Source organism: Mus caroli, unplaced genomic scaffold (genome assembly GCF_978045245.1).
Source record: "Mus caroli unplaced genomic scaffold, Mus_caroli_1 scaffold_4, whole genome shotgun sequence".
Taxonomy (NCBI): domain Eukaryota; kingdom Metazoa; phylum Chordata; class Mammalia; order Rodentia; family Muridae; genus Mus; species Mus caroli.
Window position 1 is genome coordinate 127,273,839 of NW_028227259.1, and position 26,696 is coordinate 127,300,534.

General features: G+C 45.7%; 1 protein-coding gene across 2 annotated transcripts in view; it reads left to right on the top strand.

Annotated features, from left to right (window-relative positions):
• Positions 1 to 22,511: 22,511 nt before the first annotated feature.
• The window catches only part of Tmem120b (transmembrane protein 120B), a 42,312-nt gene continuing 38,127 nt past the window's right edge, over positions 22,512 to 26,696 (top strand). Inside the window, exon 1 of one of the 2 annotated variants that reach the window (XR_003836682.2) lies at positions 22,512 to 22,708. Coding sequence is in view for 1 of the 2 variants with exons in the window: in XM_021162847.2 (XP_021018506.1) it covers positions 22,640 to 22,708 (69 nt within the window). In the remaining variant the exon portion in view is untranslated. The remainder of the gene's footprint in view (positions 22,709 to 26,696) is intronic. The other variant, XM_021162847.2, reaches the window with a different exon arrangement.

The window sequence follows — 26,696 nt, forward strand, 5'->3', positions numbered from 1 at the left end:
GAAATAGGAATAAAAGCCTGTGACACCACTGCTAGGCATCACTGTGGTTTTAATTACTTGCAGAAATGAACTGTTTCCAAATTCCTGTCTCAAGTACTCAGTTGGCCCAGCTAGCGTCTCGAGCCTGTGCTGGCTGACTCTGGCTCACCTTACAGCTTGCTTCTTTTCCTTTCAGGCACCTGGCCAGCAGCTGCAGCCGGCCATTACCCTGGGTACAAACTGTCCTTTGGCCGGTGGCCCTGTCCCGAGTCTCCTTGCCACCTGCTGACTGGACAGCTTCATGTCCTTATCCTTTCTAGGCCAGACTACATCCCAACATGCTGCGTCTCTGTTCCTCCCTGTGAGTGGCACGGTCAGAGGAAGCTTTGTCTGTCTGGAAGAGAAAGGTCTGAACTGTGGGTTTTCTGTACAATCCAGCCAAGCAGGGCAGGTTGTAAGCACATGAGATCATTCTTCATATGGGGTCAGAGTCTGATTGTATTTTTTTTTTTTTTTTTTTTTTGGTTTGGATTTTTGAGACAGGGTTTCTCTGTATAGTCCTTGCTGTCCTGGAACTCATCTATAGACCAGGCTGGTCTTGAACTCAGAGATCCACCTGCCTCTGCCTCCCAAGTGCTGGGATTAAAGGCATGCGCCACCATGCCCGGTTCTCTGATTGCATTTTTAAGAGATTTATTTATTTTTATTTTATGTGTATAAGTGTTTTGCCTGTGTGTATGTCTGTGTACCGTATGAATGTAGTGCCCATAGAAACCAGAAGAGGATGTCAGATCCCCTGGAACTGGAGCTACATACAGACTGTTGCGAGCTACCACATGGGTGCTGAGAATGGAATTCTGGTCCTCTGGAAGAGCAGCCACTGCTCTTAACCAATGAGGCATTTTTTCCACAAGTTGCTAAGTAGGTTGTTGGACTGGCAGGTCAGTATATGACTTTTGCAAGCGTCTGTTCCAAAAGTCCTTCTGTTGTTTGAGTGCTTTGCCTGCCTATGTAAAATGCACCGCAGTCCTGTCCGGTGACTGCAGTGGCCAGAAGAGGGCGCCAGATACCCTGAGACTGGTGTTAATGCCCCGTTGTAAACCTCCCAATTGGTGCTGGGACCCAAACCTCAGTCCTCTGTAAGTACAGCAAACGCTCTTCAGCTGTAAGCCCTTAAATACCTTCATAACAATCACTTGCCAGATCTGCAAGGTCAGGATCTGACTGGAGTCTTCTGAAAGACTTCATTTACAGCTTGAGAGAAGGGCGTTCCCGTGGGATGTGGAGAGAGAGAGGCTCCCACACACCCCAGATGTAAATAAGTGTTTCCTTGGGAAGGCGTGGTCCTGTAGACATTAACCGGGTCTGAAGCTTCGCCGTAAGGCTGGATGACCTGTCCTAGCAAAGAAACCCAAGACCTCCTTCAGAATTGTCCAGATTCAGTGGGCGCCGCTCAGACTAAGCCCAAAATGACATGGAGAATGGGGGGGTTTCCTGTATCACTATAACCCGGGTCTCAGCCTTCCCAGAAGTACCAGGAAAGACCTACCTGTCTGGACCAGCCAGTCTCGATAAATACAATGGACAGATGGTGGAATCAGCCCAAGTATCCATCAGTGGGTGAACACATAAACAAAACACAGTTTGTCTGTACAATGGAATATATTATTTGACTATAAAATGAATGGAATCATGATGCGACACGTGTTGCAACGTGGATGAAACTTAAAGACAGCATGCCGGGCGAAAGCAGCTGGTCGCCATAGGACGCTAATTATGTCAACCCATTCATTTGAAGAGTCCGTGGTGGGCCAGTCCATCCAAACAGATTAGTGGGATCAGGGAGTTAACACCTGGTGAGCACAGGTTGTTGGTTTTGTTTGTTTGGTTTGTTGGTTGGTTTGACCGAGTCTAGCTGTGCAGTTCTGGAACTTGATATGTAGACCAGACTAGCCTCAATCTCATGACATCAGCCTACCTCTGCCCTCCCAGTGCTGGAATTAAAAGCACGTGCCTCAGGCTCTCTATGCAGTGACACATGACCTTGCATGTCTGATCCTTCTGTCCCAGCTTTCAGGGATGCTGGGATCAGAAATATGTAACAGGCTTATTGGGGCTTCTCTTGTAGGGGTGATACAATTGTTCTAAAATCGACTGTGGTAACGGTTTCACAACTCTGTGAGAAGACTGAAAACCAACTGTATTAAGCTTTAAATGAATGAAGTTTATCATGGATGAGTTCTATATCTCAAAAAAGCTGTTTCTCAAGTCTTCAGTGTGGCAGGAAGGCCGGCTAGGGGTTCTCAGAATTTAAAGGTTCGGTTTGGTTTTGCTTTGCTTTGGGACAGGAATTCACTATGTGACTCTCTATACAGACCAGGCTGATACTCAACAGAAGTAGATTTGTCTTTGCCTCCTGAGTTCTAGGATTAAAGGCGCTGCATCTCTATGCCCTGTCAATTTTTTTTTTCATAGTGCTAAGGATAGAACCTAGAGCACCTCACAGATTAGGACAGCTACAACTTAGCTACATCTATAGATCTCCCTCTTTCCTTCTTTTTAGATTTATTACTAAAAAGAAATCACAGAAATATTTTAAGAGAACAATACAGTAGTTTCTGGACTGGGCTGGGTGATACAAACCTTTAATTCCAGCACTTGGATGGCAGAGGCAGGTGGATCTCTGAGTTTGAGGCCAAACTAGTCTACAGAGGGAGATCCAGGACAGCCAGGGGTACACAGAGAAATTGTGTCTCAAAAAACAAAACAAAAGAAAAAACCAAACAAACAAAGCAACAACACAAATCCAGTGTAGTCTTGGTTTTATTTTTTGAGACACTTGCTTTGTAGCCCAGGCTGGCCTGGAACTTGTGAGCCTACTGAATGCTAGGATTACAAGTGTGTGCTGCCCCTGGTAATTGACTTTCTTTTAATGCTGAGCATGGACTCCAGGACCTTGGGCGTGCTAAGTACACGTTCTACCAATGAATCCAGTCCAAGCTATTGTTTATGAGAGATTTTTTTTTCTCTGACAAGGTCTCACATAGTCTACACTAGGCTCATACTTGTTTTATAGTTGAGGATGATCTTAAATTCCTGACTCTCCTGTCTCCTCTCACAAGGGTTTGGATGCGCTTCAGTTCATTACCTCTTGGGAAAACCTCCTCCCTCTGGTACTTTCTCCGTCAGGATCCATGTCAGAAGTCAGTCTTCTGAGCTCCTCTTCAGCTATGTGGGCCACCTCCTAGTAAATCAGTCTGTAGATTCCTTCTTCTCTCCCCCCCGCCCCCACGCCCCGTCCCTCTTTTCTTTCTTTGTTATTAATCTCTACGGTGTTGGTGCTATGGGCTAGGGCAGGCTCAGAACACTCCTTTATCTTGGAACATTCTATGGAGCAGAACTGCTTTTAGAGAGATGGGCTCTGTCTGCTAACCTTCATCCCTTTTCCATCTGTCTGTGCCCCACCCACCCCCTCTCTCAAGATGGGATCTCACATAGCCCAGGATTGCCTTGAACTCACTAAGTAATCGAGGAATTCCTGGTTCCTCTTGACTCTAACTCCTAAATGCTGGGATTACAAAAGACAGCCACCACTATGCCTGGCCTCTCCCACATTCTTAAAACAAACAAACAAACAAACAAACAAACAAACAAACATCCAGTAAAAACCCGTGAAAGCTAAGAACGATTGTCTCCAGGGAGAAGCCAACGGAGATTACAGTGTCCAAAAAATAGTCGTTAGGCAAAGCAATAAAACTAATAAATTATCCCAAGGGAGGAAAAAGCGCACGGCCTCAATAGCAATTAAAAAAACGGAAGTTAAAGTAACCCGGCCATGCTATTACATACTGTCTAGACTGGAGAAAGTACATAAAAAGAATGGACCATAATGACAGCTGCCCTACGGTCTGAGGGACCATTACACACCTGGCCACTCTTGCAATTAGGTAAACCGGTATGAGGAACTTTCTGGAAGCCTGAAGCTGGAAGGGTTCTGCTATCTTTTGAGTGAAGAATGCCACTACTTAAGGATATATATATATATATATATATATATATATACATATATATATGTGTGTGTATTAAAAAACTATAATATATAGTTAGAATGAGGCATAATATTCCCCACTTACATGTAGTGGTGGCACACACCTTTAATCCCAGCACTTAGGAAGCAGAGGCAGACTGGTCTACAAGGTAAATAAAAAAAATCCAACCAGCCGGGCGGTGGTGGCGCACGCCTTTAATCCCAGTACTCGGGAGGCAGAGGCAGGCGGATTTCTGAGTTCGAGGCCAGCCTGGTCTACAAAGTGAGTTCCAGGACAGCCAGGGCTATACAGAGAAACCCTATCTCGAAAAACCAAAAAAAAAAAAAAAAAAAAAATCCAACCAACCAAACCAAACCACCACCAACAAAAACACAACCTGTTCTTGCAGAGGACCCAGGTTCAAGTCCCAGCATCCTCCTTTGGTGGCTTACAACTCCAGCTCTAGGGGATATGATGTCTGTGGCCTCCAAGGGCACCTGTAATCATACGCACACATATAAAATTAAAAACAAAATTACTTCTGACAGTGCTATGAAACTGATGGGTACTGCATGCATTTTGAAAGCCAGCCAATCCTTCGGCCCGGTGTTTTAAGTAACATCTCTTAAAAATCAAAAAGAGCAAGGAGGGGCCCAGGTTTAGTGCCAAAGTTCTTGACCCAGGAGAGACCACCTGAATATGTTATCTTGATTGGTATTTATAGAACTCCATTCAAGGAAAGTACAGTCCAGAGTAGAAAAAAATAGTAAAAATACACATATTATATATATATATGTATATATATATATATATATATATATATTTTTTTTTTTTTTTGAGACAGGGTTTCTCTGTATAGTCCTGGCTGTCCTGGAACTCACTTTGTAGACCAGGCTGGCGTCGAACTCAAAAATCTGCCTGCCTCTGCCTCCCAAGTTCTGGGATTAAAGACATGTGCCACCACCGCCCGGCAAAAAAATACACATATTTTAAAATTGAGTTTTAAACCACAATTATGAATATAAGTGTTATACCTTTCTTTCTTTCTTTCTTTCTCTCTTTCTTTCTTTCTTTCTTTCTTTCTTTCTTTCTTTCTTTCTTTCTTTCTTTCTTTCTTTCTTTCTTTCGAGACAGGGTCTTCTATGTAGTTCTGGCTGCCCTGAAACTCACTATGTAGATCAGGCTGACCTCTAACCCACAGAATTCTACCGGTTTCTCTCTCCTGAATACTGGGATTTAAGGCAGTAGCATCATACCCAGCTGCTACATGTTTAAAATTTTTATTTTATTGTGTGCACACACTCATATACACATGGAGGTCAGAGGACAGTTTGTGAGAGTCTCTTCTCTCCTTTTCTGTGGGTTACAGGGATCGGCCTCAGCATGAAGGCATTCACCTTTACCTGCTGAGCCATTTTGTCAGCCCAGTACAGACTTGAATAAAGAAAAATGTATTAAAGCACACAGGAGATGTTAATTCTGACCTAGTATACTCAATAGGACTTTAATAAATACATTACTACTAATAATAGTTATTATTATTATTATTGTGTATGGGTGGCATGTCTATGCACCTATGCATGCGTGGTGCTACTGGAGGCAAGGAGAGGACATCAGATTTGCAGGAGTTACTGATCTTTGTGATTGACCATGTTGTGAGTACTGGAAGTCAGATTGAAGGTTTCTGGGAAAAGCAGCTAGTACTATTAACCACTGGGCCATCTTTCCAGCCCTAAATACTTAATTTTAAAGATGTATTTATTTTTATTTATATGAGTACACTACAGCTGGCTTCAGACATATCCCAGAAGAGGGCATTGAATCCCATTACAGATGGTTGTGAGCCACCATGTGGTTGCTGGGATTTGAACTCAGGACCTCTGGAAGAGCAGTCAGTGCTCTTAACCACTGGGCCATCTCTCCAGCCCCCTAAATACTCAATTTAAAAAAGCATTTTACAGGCTACAGTGTATTCATATAAATAAAATTTAATAAAAAAAAAGCATTTTACACCAAGCATGGTGGTAATTTTAGCACTTGGGAAAACAAGGCAGAAGTATCATAAACTCAAGGACACCCTGGCCTTCAGAGGGAAACCCTACCTCAAAAGACAAAAAAAAAAGAAAGAAAGAAATAAAAAAGAGAAACAACAACAACAACAACCCAAAAGCTGAGGAGACCGCTCAGTGGAGAGAGCAGTGGCTGTATGGTTGAGGCACCTGTCAATAGTTAAATCTGATGGCTTATGGCTTAGGCAGGAAATAGGAGGTAGGACATCTGGGAGAGAGAAAGAATTCTGGGATAGAGCCAGGCACGAGGTCCACCTGGGAAGATGCATGGTAACCAGCCATGGTGCAGAATATAGATTAAAATTAGTGGGCTATCATAAGTTATTATTCTAGTCAGAGAAGAGCCTAGCTCTATGGCCAAGGTATTTGGAAATCTGTTTTGAGTCTGAGTCTTATTTCTGGGAACACGGGACCGGGAGGAAGAATTGACCCTTACATCTACAGCTCAGTGGTTAGAGCATTGGCCGCTCTTCCAGACAACCTGGGTTCTGTTCCCAGCACCCACATGGCAGGCAACAACCGTCTGTTACTCCAGTTCCAGGTGCTCTGACTCCCTCTTCTGGATTCTTCTGGCACAAGGAACACACCCCCAAAACAGTTACACACAAAAATATTAAACAGAGCCGGGCGTGGTGGCACACGCCTTTAATCCCAGCACTCGGGAGGCAGAGGCAGGCGGATTTCTGAGTTCGAGGCCAGCCTGGTCTACAAAGTGAGTGCCAGGACAGCCAGGGCTACACAGAGAAACCCTGTCTCGAAAAACAAAAAAACAAAAACAAAAACAAAAAAAAAAATTAAACAAAACATTTTGTTGTATTTAGCCAACCACACCATGCGAACTTACATTTCTACCAAGAATCATAGTGAATTTTTAAATAACAATAAAATAAAATTATAAGTCAAAACCACAATCAGGTAGAACTAGATTCTAGCTCTTTAAAAGCGGGATTGTGGGGATCGGGGATACAGACAGGCTGGTGTGGCTGACGTCATGAACTTGGGGGGGGAGGCTTTAAATGCGCATGCGTTAAGCTCGCTTCACGCAGGGCGATCTTCCTGCACGCAGTGCGCGTGCGCACGGCGAAGCCGCCCCGCCGGCTTATTTTTTTTTAGGTGGGAGGAGCCAGTCGCGGGAGTTTTCGAGACCCACCTGCTCCCGCGGAATTACCCGGCCTAGCCCCTCTGCACATGCGCAGTCACCAACACGCGCCTGGGAGGTCTCCGAAAGGCGGGCCGGAGGTTGCGCCTGCGCTCTGAGTGCTCTTCGCGGAAATGGGTGGGAGAGGGGGTGGGAATCGCGCTTCCACGCGGAACCGACGGAGGGCGAGCCTGACTGTGCGGCAAGGATTCGTGACTCCTCCACCTTTCCTAGTCACGTGAAGACTGGACTGTGGACACAGAAATTATTTTTCTAATTTAAAGATTCTTACATAATTACCCTTGTCTACGTGAAGGAACTGTTTTTTCTTTCAATTTTGTGTTTCTGGGACTAGTACAATGTATCAGTCCAGGCAAGCCTCGAACCCCAATCTTCCTCCTTCAGCTTCCCGAACGCCAGGATTCTCAGTCGGGAAAAGTTTAGTTTTGGATTTATCCCTAATCATTTCTTTTTTTTTTTTTTTTTTTTGGTTTTTCGAGACAGGGTTTCTCTGTATAGTCCTGGCTGTCCTGGAACTCACTTTGTAGACCAGGCTGGCCTCGAACTCAGAAATCTGCCTGCCTCTGCCTCCCGAGTGCTGGGATTAAAGGCGTGCTCCACCATGCCCGGCTCCTAATCATTTCTTAACCTTTTTTTAAGAATGCTTGAGCCCGGCGTGGTGGCGCACGCCTTTAATCCCAGCACACAGGAGGCCGAGGCAGGCGGATTTCTGAGTTGGAGGCCAGCCTGGTCTACAGAGTGAGTTCCAGGGTAGTCAGGGCTATACAGAGAAACCCTGTCTCAAAAAAAAACAAACAAAAACAAACAAACAAAAAGGAGTGTTAGGCCACGAGAATGAACTTTAAGAACAGCACAGAAAAATAACTGAAAAGGAAGCTCTTAAATGTATCAAAAAATCCACTCCAGAGTAGAATACGTGGGACAGACTGGTTTCATGGACTTGTTCACTTATATTTTGCCCTGGACTCTGACAAATTATGAAGTAGATATTGTTTATTTATTTATATTTTATTTTAAAACATGTATTTATTTATTATATGTAAGTACACTGTAGTTGTCTTCAGACACTCCAGAAGAGAGCATCAGATTTTGTTACGGATGGTTGTGGGCCACCATGTGGTTGCTGGGATTAGAACTCAGGACCTTTGGAAGAGCAGTTGGCACTCTTAACCACTGAGCCATCTCACCAGCCCGATATTGTTTTTTTATCTCCCAAAGGCTGCCTACATTATACCACTACAACAAGAGGGGTCTAGGGTTGTAAACTGTTGGGGGGGACACAAAGATTCAGATCTTAATATAAGATAACTAAATGAAAGGCTGGAGAGATGGCTCAGCAGGTATAGGACTGTCTTGCAGAGGTCCTGGGTTTAGGTCCTAGCATCCACCTCCGGCCATTTACAACTACCTGTAACTCCTGTTTCAAGGGATCTAGTGCCCTCGTCTGGTCTCCACTGGCATCTACAGGAGCCTGTCTCAAAAACAAGCAAGAGAAATAGAATTTCCTGTGCAGGAAGATTGTATTTCAGGTTGCTAGCAAAGGTCTGTTAAAGAGAAATGATCTACAACTGGGGGGGTAGGGGGGGAGGGAGGGAGAAGGAGAGAAAAAGAAAATAAACTGGTGTACATGCCACAACATTGCAGCGCAGCTGACCTGCGCAGCCACTGGACAGCTGCTGTGCTTTGCCGGTTACTTTCATCGTGCTAAAAATACACAGATATCACTCTGACCTGGCAGGCCAGCTACGGGGATTAAGTGAAGAGGCACGTGGAACGTATTGTAAACAGCTAGCGGCTGTTCACAGGAAGGTGTGTGGGAAATGTACTGGTGATGGTGTTTGCCCTGTTGTCAAACACCGGCCGGAGCTAAGAGGCCTGAGTTCCCTCAAGACTTCCAAGTGCTTTTCTTCTGGCAAGTGGTTCTTCTCCACTCTAGTACAAATTAGTCCACCTGGCAGCTTTCAGGAAAATACACTTGGATGTTTTTAAAAACCGCTAGCCCAAATGTAAAGGTGTTTTTGAAAGGTAATTAGAGCAGGAGGCTGGGATCCTCAAGGGAGTGTGAATTGCCATGAAAGACAGGTTAGTTTCAAAAGGTTGGAGACTGGAGAGAAGCCTGTCTCCAATTAGGAACCAGGTGAAAGGGACACTGTAGCACTTTCTTTAAATCCTTAACGCCCTACTGTGTCAATGATCTGGCTGGGGTGGGGGTGAGGGTGGGGATTGGCATAGAGAATGTCAGTTGTAGAAGAGTTCTGCAGTCCCGTGCAGCAGGGGACCAACTTGACAATGCAAACGGAAAATGGAAGCCTGGTGTGGTGGTGCATGCCTGAGATCCCAGCAAGATCCCGGCAGGCCGACTGGAGAGATGGTGCAACACATAACTGCATTTGCAGTGGACCCAAGGTTTGTTTCCAAACCCCAAATGGGGGTAGTTCACAACTTCCTGAGACTTCAGCTCCAGGGAATCCAACACACTCACATAAGGTACAGTCTTCTGTCACATAAATCAAAATAAACTTTAGAAAGTCTCCTGAGGAAAATGGTTGGGCTGTGTAGGGAGATCCGGATGGCTTAGTGGGGTAGGGGCGCTTGCACACAGCCTGACCCTCACTTACTGTAACACTGTCAAGATTTTCTAGTAGGGCGTACATATATCAAATCATTCCATTTAATGACTGAGAAGCCAGAAGAGAGTGTTGGATCCCCTAGAGCTGCAGTTATAGGCAGCCCTTAACCTTCGGACTTGGGTTTGGGGAACTGAACTCACAACATTTCATGAGCAGCAAGTGCTTTGAAATACTGAGCCATCTCTGCATCCAGTAGCTATTTCCTCTTTCTGGTTATCATAAAAGATGCCTTTGGGGAACCAGGCATGGTTGTGCACGCCTTTAATCCCAGCACTCGGGAGGCAGAGGCAGGCAGATTTCTGAGTTCGAGGCCAGCCTGATCTACAAAGTGAGTGCCAGGACAGCCAGGGCTACACAGAGAAACCCTGTCTCGAAAACAAACAAACAAACAAACAAAAGATGCTTTTGGGAGGCTGGAGAGATGGCTCAGCGGTTAAGAGCACTGACTGCTCTTCCAGAGGTCCTGAGTTCAAATACCAGAAACCACATGGTGGATCACAACCATCTGTAATAGGATCTGATGCTCTCTTAGCTATGTCTAAAGACAGCTAAAATGTACTCATATACATACATACATAAAATAAATAGATAAATCTTTTTTTAAAGGAGAAAGAGAGAGAGAGAGAGAGAGAGAGATGCTTTTGCCAGGTAGTGGTGGCGCATGCTTTCAATCTCAGCACTCAGGAGTCAGAGGCAGAAGGATCTCTGAGTTCAAGGTTAGCATTGTCTACAGACCGAGTTCCAGGACAGCCAGAATACCCTGTCTTCAAAAACAACGAACGAAAGATGCTTTTATAACACACACTAGTTTTCATAGGGATATATGTGTTCTTTTTTCTTAGTAGCATACCTACAGCTAAAAGTGGAATGTATGTGCCCAATAAACTTGTCAAATTGTTTTCCAAAGTGGCTGTGCTATGTTCCCCATTGTGTTAGTGACATGTAAGAGTTTCATTTTTATGTGCCTTAAAATGTATTCTTTTATATGTATGAGTGTTTTACCTGTGCACTCCATGCATGCCTGGTGCCTGTTGTAAGTTTCCCGTGTGGGTGCTGGGAATTGAACTTGGGTCCTTTAGGAAGAACCCCAGGGCCAGGTTTCCAGCTCTGCTCAGTCTTTCACAGGTTTGTCTTGCCTTTCACTTTGCTTGTGGTTATGAACTTGCATCATTGCAGTTTGGTTTGTATTTCCCAAATGGCTGTTGATGCTGAATTCAGAATGTGTTTGTGATTGTTTTGTTTTGCTTTACTGTAGCTGTCTTCAGACGCCCCAGAAGAGGACATCAGATCTCATTAGAGATGGTTGTGAGCCACCATGTGGTTGCTGGGATTTGAACTCAGGACCTTCAGAAGACCAGTGAGTGCTTTTTTTTTTTTTTTTTTGGTTTTTCGAGACAGGGTTTCTCTGGCTGTCCTGGAACTCACTTTGTAGACCAGGCTGGCCTCGAACTCAGAAATCCGCCTGCCTCTGCCTCCCGAGTGCTGGGATTAAAGGCGTGCGCCACCACGCCCGGCTCCAGTGAGTGCTTTTAACCGTTGAGCCATCTCTCCAGCCCTTGTTTTGTTTTAGATGGGGTCTCAGCATGTCCTTAACTCACAGAGATCCTCCTGCCTCTGGCTCCTGAGTGCTGGGATTAAAGGCCCAGCCAGAATGTATTTGTTAAATGCAAGAATAAATGTGGGAATTTACAAATTAAGTAGCCATACTAAATTTTTAAAATTTGTATTTATTGCTGGGTATAGCAGTGCACATCTTTAATCCCAGCACTTGGGAGGTAGGGGCAGGTGGATCTTTAAGTTAAGGCCAGCCTGGTCTACAAAGTGAGTTTCAGGACAGTCAGGGCTACACAGATTTTTGTTTTCTTGTTGTTGTTTTGTTTTGTTTTTTTTTAACACAGGGTTTTGGTACCAAACCTTTGCTCTCCTCATTGGCTCCAAGGGTATAAGGTACCAGCACATACACTTACACAGACATGTCCACATAAGTAAAAATAAAATAAGTAGTTTTTTAAAAAGTCAGGTGTGGGGCTGGTGAGATGGCTCAGTGGGTAAGAGCACCCGACTGCTCTTCCGAAGGTCCAGAGTTCAAATCCCAGCAACCACATGGTGGCTAACAACCACCCGTAATGAGATCTGGCGCCCTCTTCTGGAGTGTCTGAAGACAGCTACAGTGTACTTACATATAATAAATAAATAAATCTTTAAAAAAAAACAAAAAAAAAGTCAGGTGTGATGGCACACTTGGTAATCTCGGTGCTAGGCAGGTGGCACCTAGCCAGGTGGGTGGCCAGCCAGGCTAGTTGAGTCTGCAAGCTCCAGTTCAGTTAGAAACCCTGTCTCAAAAAATAAATTCGAGAGTCGGGGCTGGAGAGATGGCTCAGCGGTTAAGAGCACTGACTGATCTTCCAGAGGGTCTGAGTTTAAATCCCAGCAACCACATGGTGGCTCCCAACCCTCTGTAATGAGGTCAGATGCCCTCTTCTGGAGTGTCTGAAGAGAGCTACAGTGTACTTAGATACAATAATAAATAAATCTTTAAAAAAAATGAATTTGACTGGAAATGAGAATGCCCAGGGTTGACCTCTTGCCTCCATGTGCACCCACACCACACACACACACATACACATACACACACACACTATATCTGCATCTTAAAACTGCCTGTAACTCCAGCTCCAGAGGAATATGGTCCCTCTGTGGGCATCTGCGAGTATATGCACAAAAATACATAATTTAAAAAAAAAAATCTTTTTTTTTTTTTTTTTTTTTGAGACAGGGTTTCTCTGTGTAGCCCTGGCTGTCTTGGAACTCACTTTGTAGACCAGGCTGGCCTCGAACTCAGAAATCCCCCTGCTTCTGCCTCCTAAGTGCTGGGATTAAAGGCGTGGGCCACCACTTCCTGTGAAATGACTTTTCAAAGGGAATAAGAAATGAATTTGTTTCTTTTTTTCTGGTGCTCGGTTGGTAGGAAATAAATTCTACAAAGTTACCAGCAGGAGGCGCAAGGAAACAAGATTTAAGCTTGTATCCTTATTTTAAAAACCCAGAGCCTAGCCAACTCTGTACCTTGCGGTTTTGTTTGCCTGTCTGTTTTTGATACAAGGTTTCATGTAGCCTGACCCAGGGTGGCCAGGGACCACTCCAGATCTTCCTGCATCCAGGTGCTGGAATTACAGGCGTGGCCCACAACCCCAGCCTTGGCCTTGTGTTTGGAAAATATTTCTCTTGAATTTCCCGGAAGAATCTGTCATTGTACAAAAGAACCCTCGAAATAGGCTTTAATTAGAGAATCGTTCCTCTTGATTCTGCAGCAATGACAAAATCATAGACGATTTGGTGTTTTCTCTGCTGCTTGGAATTTGCTTCCAGAAGTCCTGAGTTCAATTCCCAGCATGGTGGCTCACAGTCATCCATAACGAGATCTGACTGAAGACAGCTACACTGTACTTATATATAATAATAAATAAACCTTGAAAAAAATGGGTATGAGTTTGTTTGGAGTGATACAACTGTTATAGAACGGGTCACCGGCGGGGGCTGTGAGGTCTGTGAATGTTCTAAAAAGCTGTGACATGGGGATTTAGACCTACCTTCTGGGTTCAATTCCCAGCACCCACATGGTGGCTCACAAATGTCTGTGACCCCTGCTACAAGGCATCTGACACCCAACCTCATACAGACATGCCTGCAGTCAAATCACCAATGTACATTAAAAAAACAAAAACAAAAACTACCTCAAGGCAGGGTGGTAGTGGTGGTGGTGGTGGTGGTGATGGTAGTGCACACTTTTAATTTCCAGGAGGCAGAAGCAGGTGGATTTCTGTGAGTTCGAGGCCAGCCTGGTCTACATTGTGAGGTCCAGGACAGCCAGGGCTACACAAAGAAACCCTGTCTTGAAAAACCAAACCAAACCAACAAAACCCCTACCTTAAAGGCCGAATTATTTTTTATGCCACATGAATAATATTTGATAAAGGTGTTATTCAGATACCCATATATATCTTCAAAGGTGTCATGGCCAGGATGAATAAGGAAAGAATGCTTTCACAGACCAGAAAGGACATGATACCTGATATCATGTCAGCACCTGGAACAGAAGAGGACACCAGTGGAAAGGACACCAGTGGAAAGGACACCAGTGGAAAGGTGTTTACTCACATCTGAGTAAACACCGAGATTTAGTTTATAGCAATCTACTAGTGTGATTAGTGTGATTTTTTTTTTTTTTTTTTTTTTGGTTTTTCGAGACAGGGTTTCTCTGTATAGCTCTGGCTGTCCTGGAACTCACTCTGTAGACCAGGCTGGCCTCGAACTCAGAAATCCGCCTGCCTCTGCCTCCCAAGTGCTGGGATTAAAGGCGTGTGCCACCACGCCCGGCTTTTTTTTCTTTTCTTCTTTGAGACATGGTCCTGGCTATAGTCCAGGCTAGTTACCAACTTGCTGATGTCTGTCCAAATGTTTCTTGGCCCTGGGACATTGTTCCTGCAGGAGCATAAGGCCAGACTCCTCCAGAATGAAGAAGGTTAGAGGATCTAGCCACCAGGTGAGTCAAAGAATTTCTTTATGGCCCGAGCCAAAACAGAAGGACCATGGAAGTTGGGTCTGTATATCATATAGTTAAAAAGTTCTAAATTAGCTAGACATTCATGCCTGTGATTCCAGTACTTGGGAGGTGGCAGAAGGCTCAAGAGTTCAATGTTGGAATGGGCTTAGCAATACAAGCCTTGAATCCCAGCACTCAGAAGGCAGTGGCAGGCCAATTCTGAGTTTAAAGCTAGCGGTCTATATAGCAAGTTCCATGACAATTAGGACTACATAGTAAAGCCAGCAAGCTTGCCTAAAATGGGGCTTTTAATTTCAACAAAACTACTGAGTAATTTTGAGGAAAAGAATTCCATAAATTTATAAAATAGACCACTTATGTTAAATGAAATTTACCTGATCTTTTTCAACGTATATGAATGGTCATATATCTTTAACCATTATTATTTTTGGTCCTACTACATTTTTTGGGGGGTGCACGGTATTTTGAGATAACATCTGTTTGCCTCTGTCTTCTGGAATAAAAGGCACACACCATCATGCTGGACTCAGGCTACACTTTATTTAACTGTTTCCCTAGCATGGGGGTATTTGGGATGGTTCTAGTTTGTGTGGCTATAAATATCTTTGCAAAATGGCTTGTTGTCTTCTGTGGCACTATTTTGAGCAAGCACGTTTGTGGAGAGTGGACAAATTCAGAGTCCCTGGAACTTCAACTTGACCTTGGACAGCTGTGCTCCCAGAAAGGACTCTGGGTGTTTTGCAACGTGAGCTCCTGGGTAAGTTTTTATCACCTGGCAATGCTTAGCCGGAAGCACTTGGGAGCCTATAGGATGACAGGATTTTAAGCCCCTCCTCCAGAGAGTTGAAACAGAGTCTGCATTTTAACAAGATTCCCACTAGGGGGATTCAGGGTACACTAAAAGTTAGAGAAGCCATAGGTTTGTGGAGGTTATAGCAGGCGACTATCACAAATTACATTCAAGGTCATGCTGGACTACATATACCATTTGTTTATTTATTTATTTGTTTGTTTATTTATTTATTTTTGACAATCCAATGCATTACCATTATTTTGGTATTTATTCACATGTCAACTTTCTGTGGTCCTGAACAAAATAGGGAACATGGCAAGAAGGCCATGTTTCCACTGATCTGAAAACGCAATGATACCCAGTTCCTCCTGGTCCCTGGAAGCTCCTGGTCCTCTGAGGAGCAGCAGCAATACTGAAACCCGAGTCTGCAGGGACCTGGCCTTATGTCCAGCTGTCAGGCTCCACATCGGACCGGATGAGTGGACACGGTGATACAAGAGCCCTGTCGAGACCCCTTCAATGTGTAGAATCAGAGCGATTTTGGAAAGAGGAACCGACTCAGAACCTTGCGTGCTTAGGACTCTCCAAATGCCCTTGAAGCAGGACCACCAAGGACCCAAGGTCTGAGCTGCCCTGTGACTGCTCTCTTCACGTGGAGATCCGAGTTCAAAGCACAGCGATTGATGGTGTCGCAGTGGGGAGGACCCGGTACGCCCTTCCTAGGCTGTTCGCAAGTGAACAGATAGTCTGGGGCTAGGGAAGGCCAGGTTCTCCCAACTTCATCTGATGTCTTTTTGCCACAGCCCGTGTTGGATGGGCAATAAGGGAGTAGAGCAAGGGGAAGCAGCACCCCTTGATAAAGGTGGGAAGATGGGAAGCCCTGAACCCCTCACCTACGGTGGAGTTCAGAGTGGGAGGGGTTTACATTTTAAGCTTTGGCCAAGGGTGGAAGTGAATTAGATGGGGCATCACTTAAGACTTAAGAAAGCAGGGGTACAGCCAAACCACCCCTAAAGCCCGCAGTTGTCCCAGGGCAGCCACATGAATCCTTTCTATCCATTCTAAGGACTGCCGCACAGTCTAACAGGAGGGTGAGGCAGTTGCAGAGATATTAGGCTTTGTGTCAGCAGCAGGTGATTGTGTGAAGGTCTGATGACAGCTGTGTTAGCTGTGCCCACCCAGAGGAAACTGATTTCAACACACTTTCTCTCTCTCTCTCTCTCTCTCTCTCTCTCTCTCTCTCTCTCTCTCTCTCTCTCTCTCTCTCTCTCTCTCTCTCTCTCTCTTCCCTTCCCCTCTCCCTCCCCCTCCCCCCCCCTCTCTCTCTCTTTCTTTCTTTCTTTTTTTGCCAGACATGGTTTCTCTGTGAAACCCCGGATGTCCTGGAACTCATTCAGTAGACCAGGCTGGCCTCGAACTCAGAAATCCGACTATCTCTGCCTCTCAAGTGCTGGGATTAAAGGCGTGCGCTGCCGCCGCCGCCATCACCACCCCCCCCGGCCCCCCGGCTCTTTCTCTCTTTTTTTTTTTTAAGATTTATTTATTTATTATATGTAAGTACACTGTAGCTGTCTTCAGATACTCCAGAAGAGGGGGCCAGATCTCGTTACGGATGGTTGTGAGCCACCATGTGGTTGCTGGGATTTGAACTCTGGACCTTCGGAAGAGCAGTCGGGTGCTCTTACCCACTGAGCCATCTCACCAGCCCTCTTTCTTTTTCTTAAACACAAAATCATCCAACCATCCATCCACCCATTCACCCATCTTCCCATCCATCTAGAAGTCTGAAGTAGGCTGATCCATGTGAGTTCCAGGGCTGCCTGCTCTGCATGGTTTTGCTTACATGTATGTTTGTGCACCATGTGTGTGCCTGGTGCCCTTAGAGGTCAGCAGAGGGTGTTGGATCTTTAATTTTTTTTTTTTACATATTTATTATTTTATGTGTATGAGTTCACTGTAGCTACCTTTAGACACACCAGAAGAGGACGCCAAAACCCTTAGAATTGAAGTTACAGATGGCTGTGAGCCACCATATGGCTTCTGGGAATTGAACTCAGGACTTCTGGAAGAGCAGTCAGTGCTCTTAGCCGCTGAGCCATCTCTTCAGCTCCCAATTACTTGTTTTTAAATTTATTTAGTGTGTGTGTGTGTGTGTGTGTGTGAACTTACAACACACATGTAGGGCTCAGAGGACTTTGGGGGGTGGTCAGTTCTCTTCCACTTTGTTTTGAGGCAGGGTCTCTCCTTATGCTGTTCCTGCACCGTGAATGCTCCAGCCTGTGTGCCCTGAGGGCTTCCAGACCATTCCTTCTCAGCTACCCATCTCATCACCCTAGGAATGCTGAGGTAACTGTGGGTCACTCCAGGCTTTTATGTGAGTTTGTGGGTTCTAAGGGTTAAACTCAGGTTGTTAAGCCTGCTTGGAAAGGACTTCTACCCACTGAGCCATCTCTCCCATCCATCCATCCATCCATCCATCCATCATTCCATCCATCCATCATCCATCATTCCATCTATCAATCCATCCATCCACCCATTCACCTATATACCCATCCATCAATCCATCCACCCATCCATCCATCTACCCAATCATTCCACCCATCCATCCATCTACCCATCTATCCATCCATCTACCCATCCATCATTTCATCCATCCATCCACCCATCCATCCATCATTCCACCCATCCATCATTCCATCTATCCATCCACCTATCCATCCATCCATCTATCCATCTATCCACCCATCCATCATTCCATCCATCATTCCATCCATCTATCCATCCATCTCCCCCATCCATCATTCCATTCATCCACTCATCCATCTGCAAGTCTCATGATGTACCCAGGTTGGTCTTGAACTTGAGACCCTCCCTCCCCCATCTTAGCCTCTCCAATGCAGGAATTACAGGCGTGTTCCACCATAATCATTTCCTATTCAAACATTCACTTCCAGCATTAGACCATCTGAAGAAAAAAACCAATCTTCATGTCCTCCAGTGACTTGCCATGCCAGGAAGGGGCTCACGTCACATACCACATTCACTTGCAATGCAATAAACAGTTTCTGGACTTGTTTACAGCCTCTCTCTCTCTCTCTCTCTCTCTCTCTCTCTCTCTCTCTCTGTTTATTTTTTTTAATGTATATGAATACACTATTGCTCTCTTCGGACACACCAGAAGAGGGCATCAGACCCCATTGCAGATGGTTGTGAGCCACCATGTGGTTGCTGGGAATTGAACTCAGGACCTCTGGAAGAGCAGTCAGTGCTCTTAACCACTGAGCCATCTCTCTGGCCCGATGGCTCCATTTTTAAGAGATTAGTTACTTTTTCTTTTTTCTTTCTTTTTTTTTTTAAGATTTATTTATTTATTATATGTAAGTACACTGTAGTTGTCCTCAGATACTTCAGAAAAGGGCATGAGATTTTGTTACAGATGGTTGTGAGCCACCATGTGGTTGCTGGGATTTGAACTTGGGACCTTCGGAAGAGCAGTCGGCACTCTTAACCACTGAGCCATCTCGCCAGCCCTAGTTACTTTTTCTATTGCTGTGACAAAACATCACGACCAAGGCAATTTAAGGAATTTGGCCAGGCATCTCAGAGTATGTCTTTGATCTCAGTTCTCTGGAGGCAGAAGCAGGCAGATCTCTGTGAGTTCTCAAGGCCAGCCTCTTTCTTCTACAGATCCAGTTCCAGGCCAGCCAGGAATACACAGAGAAACCCTGTCTTAAAATAACAGCAAAACGGGGGGCTGGAGAGATGGCTCAGCAGTTAAGAGCACTGACTGCTCTTCTAGGGGTCCTGAGTTCAATTCCCAGCAACCACATGGTGGCTCACAACCATCTGTAATGGGATCTGGTGCCCTCTTCTGGTGTGCCTGAAGGGTGCAACAGTGTATTCACATACACTCTACCAGAACAAAACACTTCAGAAAATGACAACTTGCAGGAAGGAAGGAAAGAAAGCAGTTGGTTTGTAAGTAATTGAGACAAGGTGTGACTTGTTTCTTCCAGACTTTTTTTTTTTTTTTTTTTTCTGTGTAGTCCTGGTTATTCTGAAACTTACCCTGTAGACCAGGCTGGCCTTGAATTCACAGAGATGCACCTGCCTATGTCTGCTGGGTGCATTTAGAGTATATGTCACTACCATCTGGATTTGACTTATTTTTTTTTTTAATTTAAAGTTTATTTTATGTTTATATGTTTTCCTGTCTGTGTACCACATACACAGGCACATGTCTGGTACCTGAGGATTCAGAAGAGGGCATCAGATCCCTGCAACTGGACTTACAGATAGTTGTGAGCTGCCATGAAACTGCTGGGATTTGAACCTGGATCCCCTGGAAGGGCAGCTGGTGCTCTTCACTGTTAGCCATTCTCTCGCCTGTTTTGTGGCTATTTTTGGAGAGTCCTTACTACACAGAGGAAAATATGTTGATAGCCCGGCAGTGGTGGCGCACGCCTTTAATCCCAGCACTCGGGAGGCAGAGGGAGGCAGATTTCTGAGTTCGAGGCCACCCTGGTCTACAAAGTGAGTTCCAGGACAGCCAGGGCTGTACAGAGAAACCCTGTCTCGAAAGACCAAAAATAAAAAAAGCATTCATACACATAGTATAAAACAAAGTAAATTTTTTTAAGAGAGATATATTATTTTGGAGCCGAATATGAATGCCCCTGACACAGGAACATAGATTTAATACCCCAAAGACCATGTTCCAAGGTGGTAATAGTTTGATGAAATTTTGTTAGTAACTGAACAAAGATAGTCTTAAATCAAGATACTTGATAATAATACACTGCAAAAATCATTAAGTTACACCGAAACGGAGACATTCCACTTTAGGCTTGAGGTGTTATCTGACAGCACATTTAGTCTTTTTTTTTTTTTTTTTTTTTTTTTTTTTTGGTTTTTCGAGACAGGGTTTCTCTGTGTAGCCCTGGCTGTCCTGGAACTCACTTTGTAGACCAGGCTGGCCTCGAACTCAGAAATCTGCCTGCCTCTGCCTCCCGAGTGCTGGGATTAAAGGCGTGCGCCACCACGCCCGGCCACATTTAGTCTTTTGATGACTAGCAGAAACTAAGGTTTTATTAAGTTAATACATTTTAAAAAGTTGGTTTTTTTTGTTTTTGTTTTTGTTTTTTGCCAAGCAGTGGTGGCACACGCCTTTAATCCTAGCACTTGGGAGGCAGAGGCAGGTGAATTTCTGAGTTCGAGGCCAGCCTGGTCTACAGAGTGAGTTCCAGGACAGCCAGGTCTACACGGAGAAACCCTGTCTCAAAAAACAAAAAACAAAAAACAAAAAAAAAAAAATTTTTTTTCATTTTCCCACTTTGATTGGTTGGTTTTTTTTTTTTTTCCAGATATTTTCTTTTTTTACATTTCAAATGTTATTCCCTTTCCTGGTTTCCCCTCCGAAACCCCCTATCCCCTCCCCCTCCCACTGCTCACCAACCCACCCACTCCTGCTTCCTGGCCCTGGCATTCCCCTACACTGGGGCATAGAACCTTCACAGGACCAACGGCCTCTCTTCCCATTGATGACCGACTAGGCCTTCCTCTGCTACATATGCAGCTAGAGCCATGAGTCCTTCCATGTGTATTCTTTGGTTGGTGGTTTAGTCCCTGGGAGCTCGGGGGATACTAGTTAATTCACATTGTTGTTCCTCCTAGTGGGTTGCAAGCACCTTCAGCTCCTTGGGTACTTTCTCTAGCTCTTTCATGTGACTGCTGGGAATTGAACTCAGGATCTCTGGGAGAGAGAGCAGCCAGTGCTCTTAACTGCTGAGGCTGACCCATCTCTCTAGCCCTTCTGGGGATTTTCATTCACAGTGTCTTCATAAGAGAGGGCACACAGAGAGGCCCTGTAACTACTGGTCAGAGAGAATGGAGCAATGCAGATGAAAGCCATGGAGCATGTAGGCTTGAGAGTCACTGTCATGGCTACTAGGTAGCAAGGCAAGGCCCTACCCAGGGTTTCAGGAGTCACGACACTTTCGTTTCAGGTTGGTAGCTGTGAGATAAATGCACTTCTATTGTCTAGGCCACCCACTTGTAGCTAAGCATAGCCCTATGAAACTAATGCAGGTGTCTTTTTAATTTTAATTAATTAATTTTACAGGGTCTTACTGTGGAGCTGGCCCTGAACTATGTAGACCAGGCTGGTCTCAAACCCACAGAGATCTATCTGCCTCTGGCCCTGGAGTGCTTCAGTGAAAGGCATGTGCCACCCAAACTGCAGAACACACACCCTTAACCACTAAAGTTTTTCCTCCACTGAAGTTTTTCCTTCAGCCCCGACAGGCATCATTTGATATTTTATTTGTTTGTTTGTTTGTTTTTTGAGACAAGTCTTACTACGTTGTCAAGGCTGGTATGCAATATCACACCCAGCTGCAGGTGTCATTTTTTTTTTTTTTTTTTTTTGGTTTTTCGAGACAGGGTTTCTCTGTGTAGCCCTGGAACTCACTTTGTAGACCAGGCTGGCCTCGAACTCAGAAATCCGCCTGCCTCTGCCTCTGGAGTGCTGGGATTAAAGGCGTGTGCCACCACGCCCGGCTTGCAGGTGTCATTTGAATGAGGTTCCAGGAGTGAGCAAGAAGCCACTGCATGATGATTCAGAGAAAGGAATGCCAAGTCAGGATAAAAACAATGTCCGGAGAGCTGGATTCAGGGCAGGGAGGTAGGAGGTGTGGTTGGAAAAGCCAGGCTGGTGCAGGTCTTTTCGGACTTGGCACGGAAAGGGAGGCAACTGTATTCCATAAACTTGGTGGTTGTGCCTTTTGACTGACAGCACCAGCTGTCAAGAGTCACCCAGTGTCTTAGAGGACAGGGATGTATCTAGGCTGTATTGGTTGCAATAAATATCAACGCCAGCGTGAGATGACAGAGCCAAGTCTGCATTTTCCCATCCTGCCCTTGACCTTACTACACGGTCACCGTCAAATCTGTCATTCTAGGGCACCGGCTTTGGCCTAGGTCAGGCAATGTGAAGGAATACAGGAATTTTCCCTTTACCTCCTCCAAATCATTTCCACCTCACTCTCCCACAAAGATAATCTAAGCAACATGAGCCATAAATGCAGCTCACACATAAACCCTCCACCCACTCCGAAAAGAAACCTACTACACTCGAAGAGTGAAGAGAGAGACCCAAAGAAGACTGAAGAGTTGCACCCTCCAAGAGGCCAGGGCCGGGGGGTCGCCCATGCGCATGCGCGGGCCCCACCCTCGGGCGAGGGGGTGAGGCTGGCGCCGGGGCGGGGCCCGTGACGTCAGGTGCGCGCGTGGCTCCGGCTGCGCAGGAACAGCTGGTACCTCGGGGAGGCGGCTAGTGAGCGGGCGGGCGTGGGCTGCTGGTGGCCGGACGGGCCACGCTGCGGGAGCCGTTGCCGCCGCCGCCTTGCACCATTGCACCATGTCCGGCCAGCTGGAGCGTTGCGAGCGCGAGTGGCACGAGCTGGAGGGAGAATTTCAGGAGCTGCAGGTAGGACCGGGCCACCTGGTCCCGCCACTCTTGCTACCTGCGGTGCTTGTGCCTTCCCCATCTAGCCATCCCAGCCCCGGAGGTGGGGCGATAGGACCCAGAGGGTGGCCCGGGCTGTGCGTCCGATGGGCTGGTGGGTGGCCTGGCGCAGCCCCTTCCTATGTAGCAGCGCTTTGGCTCCTTAGTCTCTTGGGGCGCGCCCCCCCCATTCTCGCGCCCTCTCATCCGCTCTTTGCTCCACGCTCTCCCTTCGCTGCAGAAAGTTGGTCTCTGGCCCCCGAGGCAAGTTCCAGGTGTGTTCACGAGGAAACTGTGATACTCAAAGGACACCAGACCAACCCCCACACAGGGATCTTCCCCTCAACCCTCCAGTTGCAGTTGGCTGCTGAACTCCTTACTTCACGCTCTGTGCTGGCGGGGCAGCCCTCGCCTGCAACTGCGGTTTGAGAGTTGTGCTTGGCTGCTTTCATCTTGGTCCCTTAGGCAGTTCTTAAGTCTCAGAGACCCCTCAGTCATAGCCTTGCCTTTGGGGGCTCTGATGTGGTTCTGCTTATCGGCTGCTGCGAGCCGAGTTTACCGTTGTGGATGGCAGGCATCTGTCAGTTCTGACAGCTGGCTGCCTCACCCAGTGATAGAGGGCTGCACCCAACCCCTCACCGTTTTGGCACAGAGCGTTCCACCTGGTGTGTTGAAGGTTGGTATAAGAGCTGGGCTCTTGAGAGGATAGCATCGCCATCAGGTCCTATCAGGAGGGTCCAGAGAGGCCACAGCTGTATGCTCTGGGGACTAGAGACTCAGGAAACCTTAGGGACAGCCAAGAGGAACAACACATGGCTTCCTTGCATTCACACCCTCCTCCTCTCAATGGTTACTTTGTCATTCCCCTTGTCCCTGTAGCGTTCTCAGTTGGGCTGACCTCCTGCAATGTCTGGAGGAGAATGCTATGGGGGGGGGGTCCTATGATGGGTCTTTGTAAAGTGAGGCTGTCGATATTACAGAAGGATGCCGGTGAACCTGAGCAGATCGGCATGGGCAGAGACTTAAGGGACCCAGGACTGTCATCCCTTCGTGGTCCCTCCAGCATATGTGGATGGGTTGGTGCCTTCTCTTTCAGATCTGAGGTCTTGGGTTCCTCATGGTTCCCAGAGGATCCCTTTTGGTTTTGCCCACAGGGAGAAGACTCAGCCATATCCTTAACAATTTGTCCCACTGGGCTGTGAAGCCATGTCCAGCCACAGAGCCAGTGAGTGGGTCTTAGAGTTGGGAGTGGGAGAAGAGGTTTCCTGCGTGGGACTTTTGCTCCTATTTCCTTCCTTTCGGCTTGTTTTAAACTACAAGGAGGAGGAGCCTAACACTGCAGAACTATGCAATTAATGCAATTATCAACAATTAGGTAGCAAGTCTTGGCAGGCAGGTGTTGTAAAGGAGGCCTTTGATTTGTTATGACAGGAAGATGTCATGAGGGGTCAGGTGCTGGGGTGGTCGGGGGCGGAGGAGTTATGAGTTGATCAGGATCTCCTCGTCTGGTGGTGAGCAACAAGGGCTGCTGAAAGGACCTGGTTTCTTAGAGCTAGAACAACTGGGACGGACTAGATCCTCCTTTGAGGAAGAGGGACTCCACTGGCGTAGGCTTGATGGTCAGCTTCTGGGTCTGAGTGCAGAGTGGCTAGCTTCCTGGTGGTTAGGGTCATAGACTGGAGCAAAAAGTCTCTTCTCGTCTCGACTCTTCTCGTCTCTTCTCTTCTCTTCTCTTCTCTTCTCTTCTCTTCTCTCTTTCTCTCTCTCCCTCCCTCCCTCCCTCCATATACATGTATGGAGGTATTATATATATATATATACATATATATACACATATGCATTTATGTATATTTATGTATAAATATATCTTTATAATATATTTATAATATATTGTTATATACAATGTTTATATGTAAATATATGCTTATAAATATATACTTAAAGGTTTATTGTTTTTATTTATGTGTATGGGTGTTTCTCTTGAATGTATCTCTCTGTGCACCACATTCGTGCCTAGTGCAGGAGGAATCCATAGGAGACCGTCATCAGATCCTCTGGACATTGAGTTATAGACAGTTGTGAGGCACGTGTGGGTTCTGAGATCCAGACTCAGGTTTTTGCATGAGTAGTCAATGCCTGTAATCACTGAGCCATTTCTCCTGCCCATTAATTTATTTACTTGTTAGTTTTATTTATGTGTCTCCGTGTGTGTGTGTGTGTGTGTGTGTGTGTGTATGTGTGTGTGTGTGTGCCTGTGGAGGCCAGGAGAGGAAGAAGGTTTCAGATCCCCTGGAATTGGATTGGAGTTATACCATCTAACCTTTTTTTGAGACAGTGTTTCACTGTAGCCCTGGCTGGGTATGTAAACCATGCCAGACTCAAAACTCACAGAGATCAGCTTCCTTCTGCCTTCCAAGTGCTGGGATCAAAGGTGTGGACCACCCACGCTGGCCAAGAGGTCCGTCCACAGTTTTTATTCTAAGACAAGGAAACTGAAGCTTAGACAAAGCTGATTGTTCTAGTAGGGATCACCAGCTGTTCCATGCTGAAAGTTAGTGCTAGGTTTATTCAGAAAATGTCTATAGAGTCTGCCCATTCTTTGCATACATGGGAATTCTGAACTCCTGGGAAGAAAGTGTCCCAAGTCCTGGGTATATGTTGTGTATATATGTTGGACAGAGATTCTGATGAGACATTTGTGGCGAAATGAGATGATATAGCTGTGTGTGTAAGTATGTGTGTGTGTAGTGTGGGTTCATGAGTTTGTGTGTCTATGTGTGTGTGAATGTGTGTGGGCTGTGTATGTGAGTTTGTGTGTGTACACAAGTGTGTGTTGTGAATGTATGTGTGGTGTGTGTACATGAGTTTGTGTGTGTAGTGTGTGTATGTGAGCACAAGTGTGTATATGTGACTTTGTGTGTCTGTGTGTGTGAATGTATATGGTGTGTGTGATGGGTATGTGGGTTTGTGTGTCTCTGTGTGTGTGTGAATGTCTGCAGTGTGTGTGAACTTGTGTGTCTGTGCACAAATGTGCATGTAAATGTGAGTATGTGTAGTATGTATGTGTGTGAGTTTGTGTGTGGTGTGTGTGAATTTGTGTTTTTCTGTGTGTGCACATAAGTGTGTATATATGAGTGTTATGTGAATGTGTGGTGTATGTATGTGTGTCTCTGTGTGTGTGTGAATGTGAGTGTGTGTGGTATGTGTGTGGGGAGTCTGACTGAAACTGGAAAAGTTAACAATAGGAGGGACTTTTTTTTTCAACAATAAGAGGAACTTTTTTTTTTTTTTTTTCCCTGTCATCAGGACATCCTGATTAGCCAGTTCTCCTACATCTGCCTAAGAATCTGAGATTTCGGGTTTTAGCTTTGCTGGGTTTCTTCATTTCTGGGGAGATGATTTGGGTCCACATTTTACGTTTCCTTCCCTTTTTGGAAAGAAAGAGGAAGCCTGTGTCTCAGACCCTGGTCCATTTAAAAGGTCTTCAGAATCCCCCTTCACCTACCGAGAGCCCAAGAGTAATGCTCTGAGCCTTCAGGAAAGATCTGTTCTCTTTGGACTGTGATTTATATTTCCTGGGTGCGTTGCCGGATTCTGGGAGAAGCTGCGTCTCCACAAGGACTTGGTGTTTGAGTGGTTGAAGTGAATATCAGTCGGAGATCAGCATGTACCTGGCCCCTTGGCCTGTGATGTGATCACAGAAGGTCACTTAACAGACACTGTGGCAGAGACTTTAACGATCAGTTCCTGCCTTACGTCACTGGAAACCTGACCCCATCCTCCCTAGCACAGGAAGCAGCCTTTTTCAATGCCCAGGCTTCATGAATCACTGAGGTCTTGTGTACCATTGTAAAAGTGGGAGTTTTTAACTGCCAATGAAGTGGCATGCCTCTGGCTCCAGCACCCCCCCAAAAAAAATAAAAAGGAGGGGTGAGCCTAGAAACAAAGTCAAATGTTATCTCAAGAGACC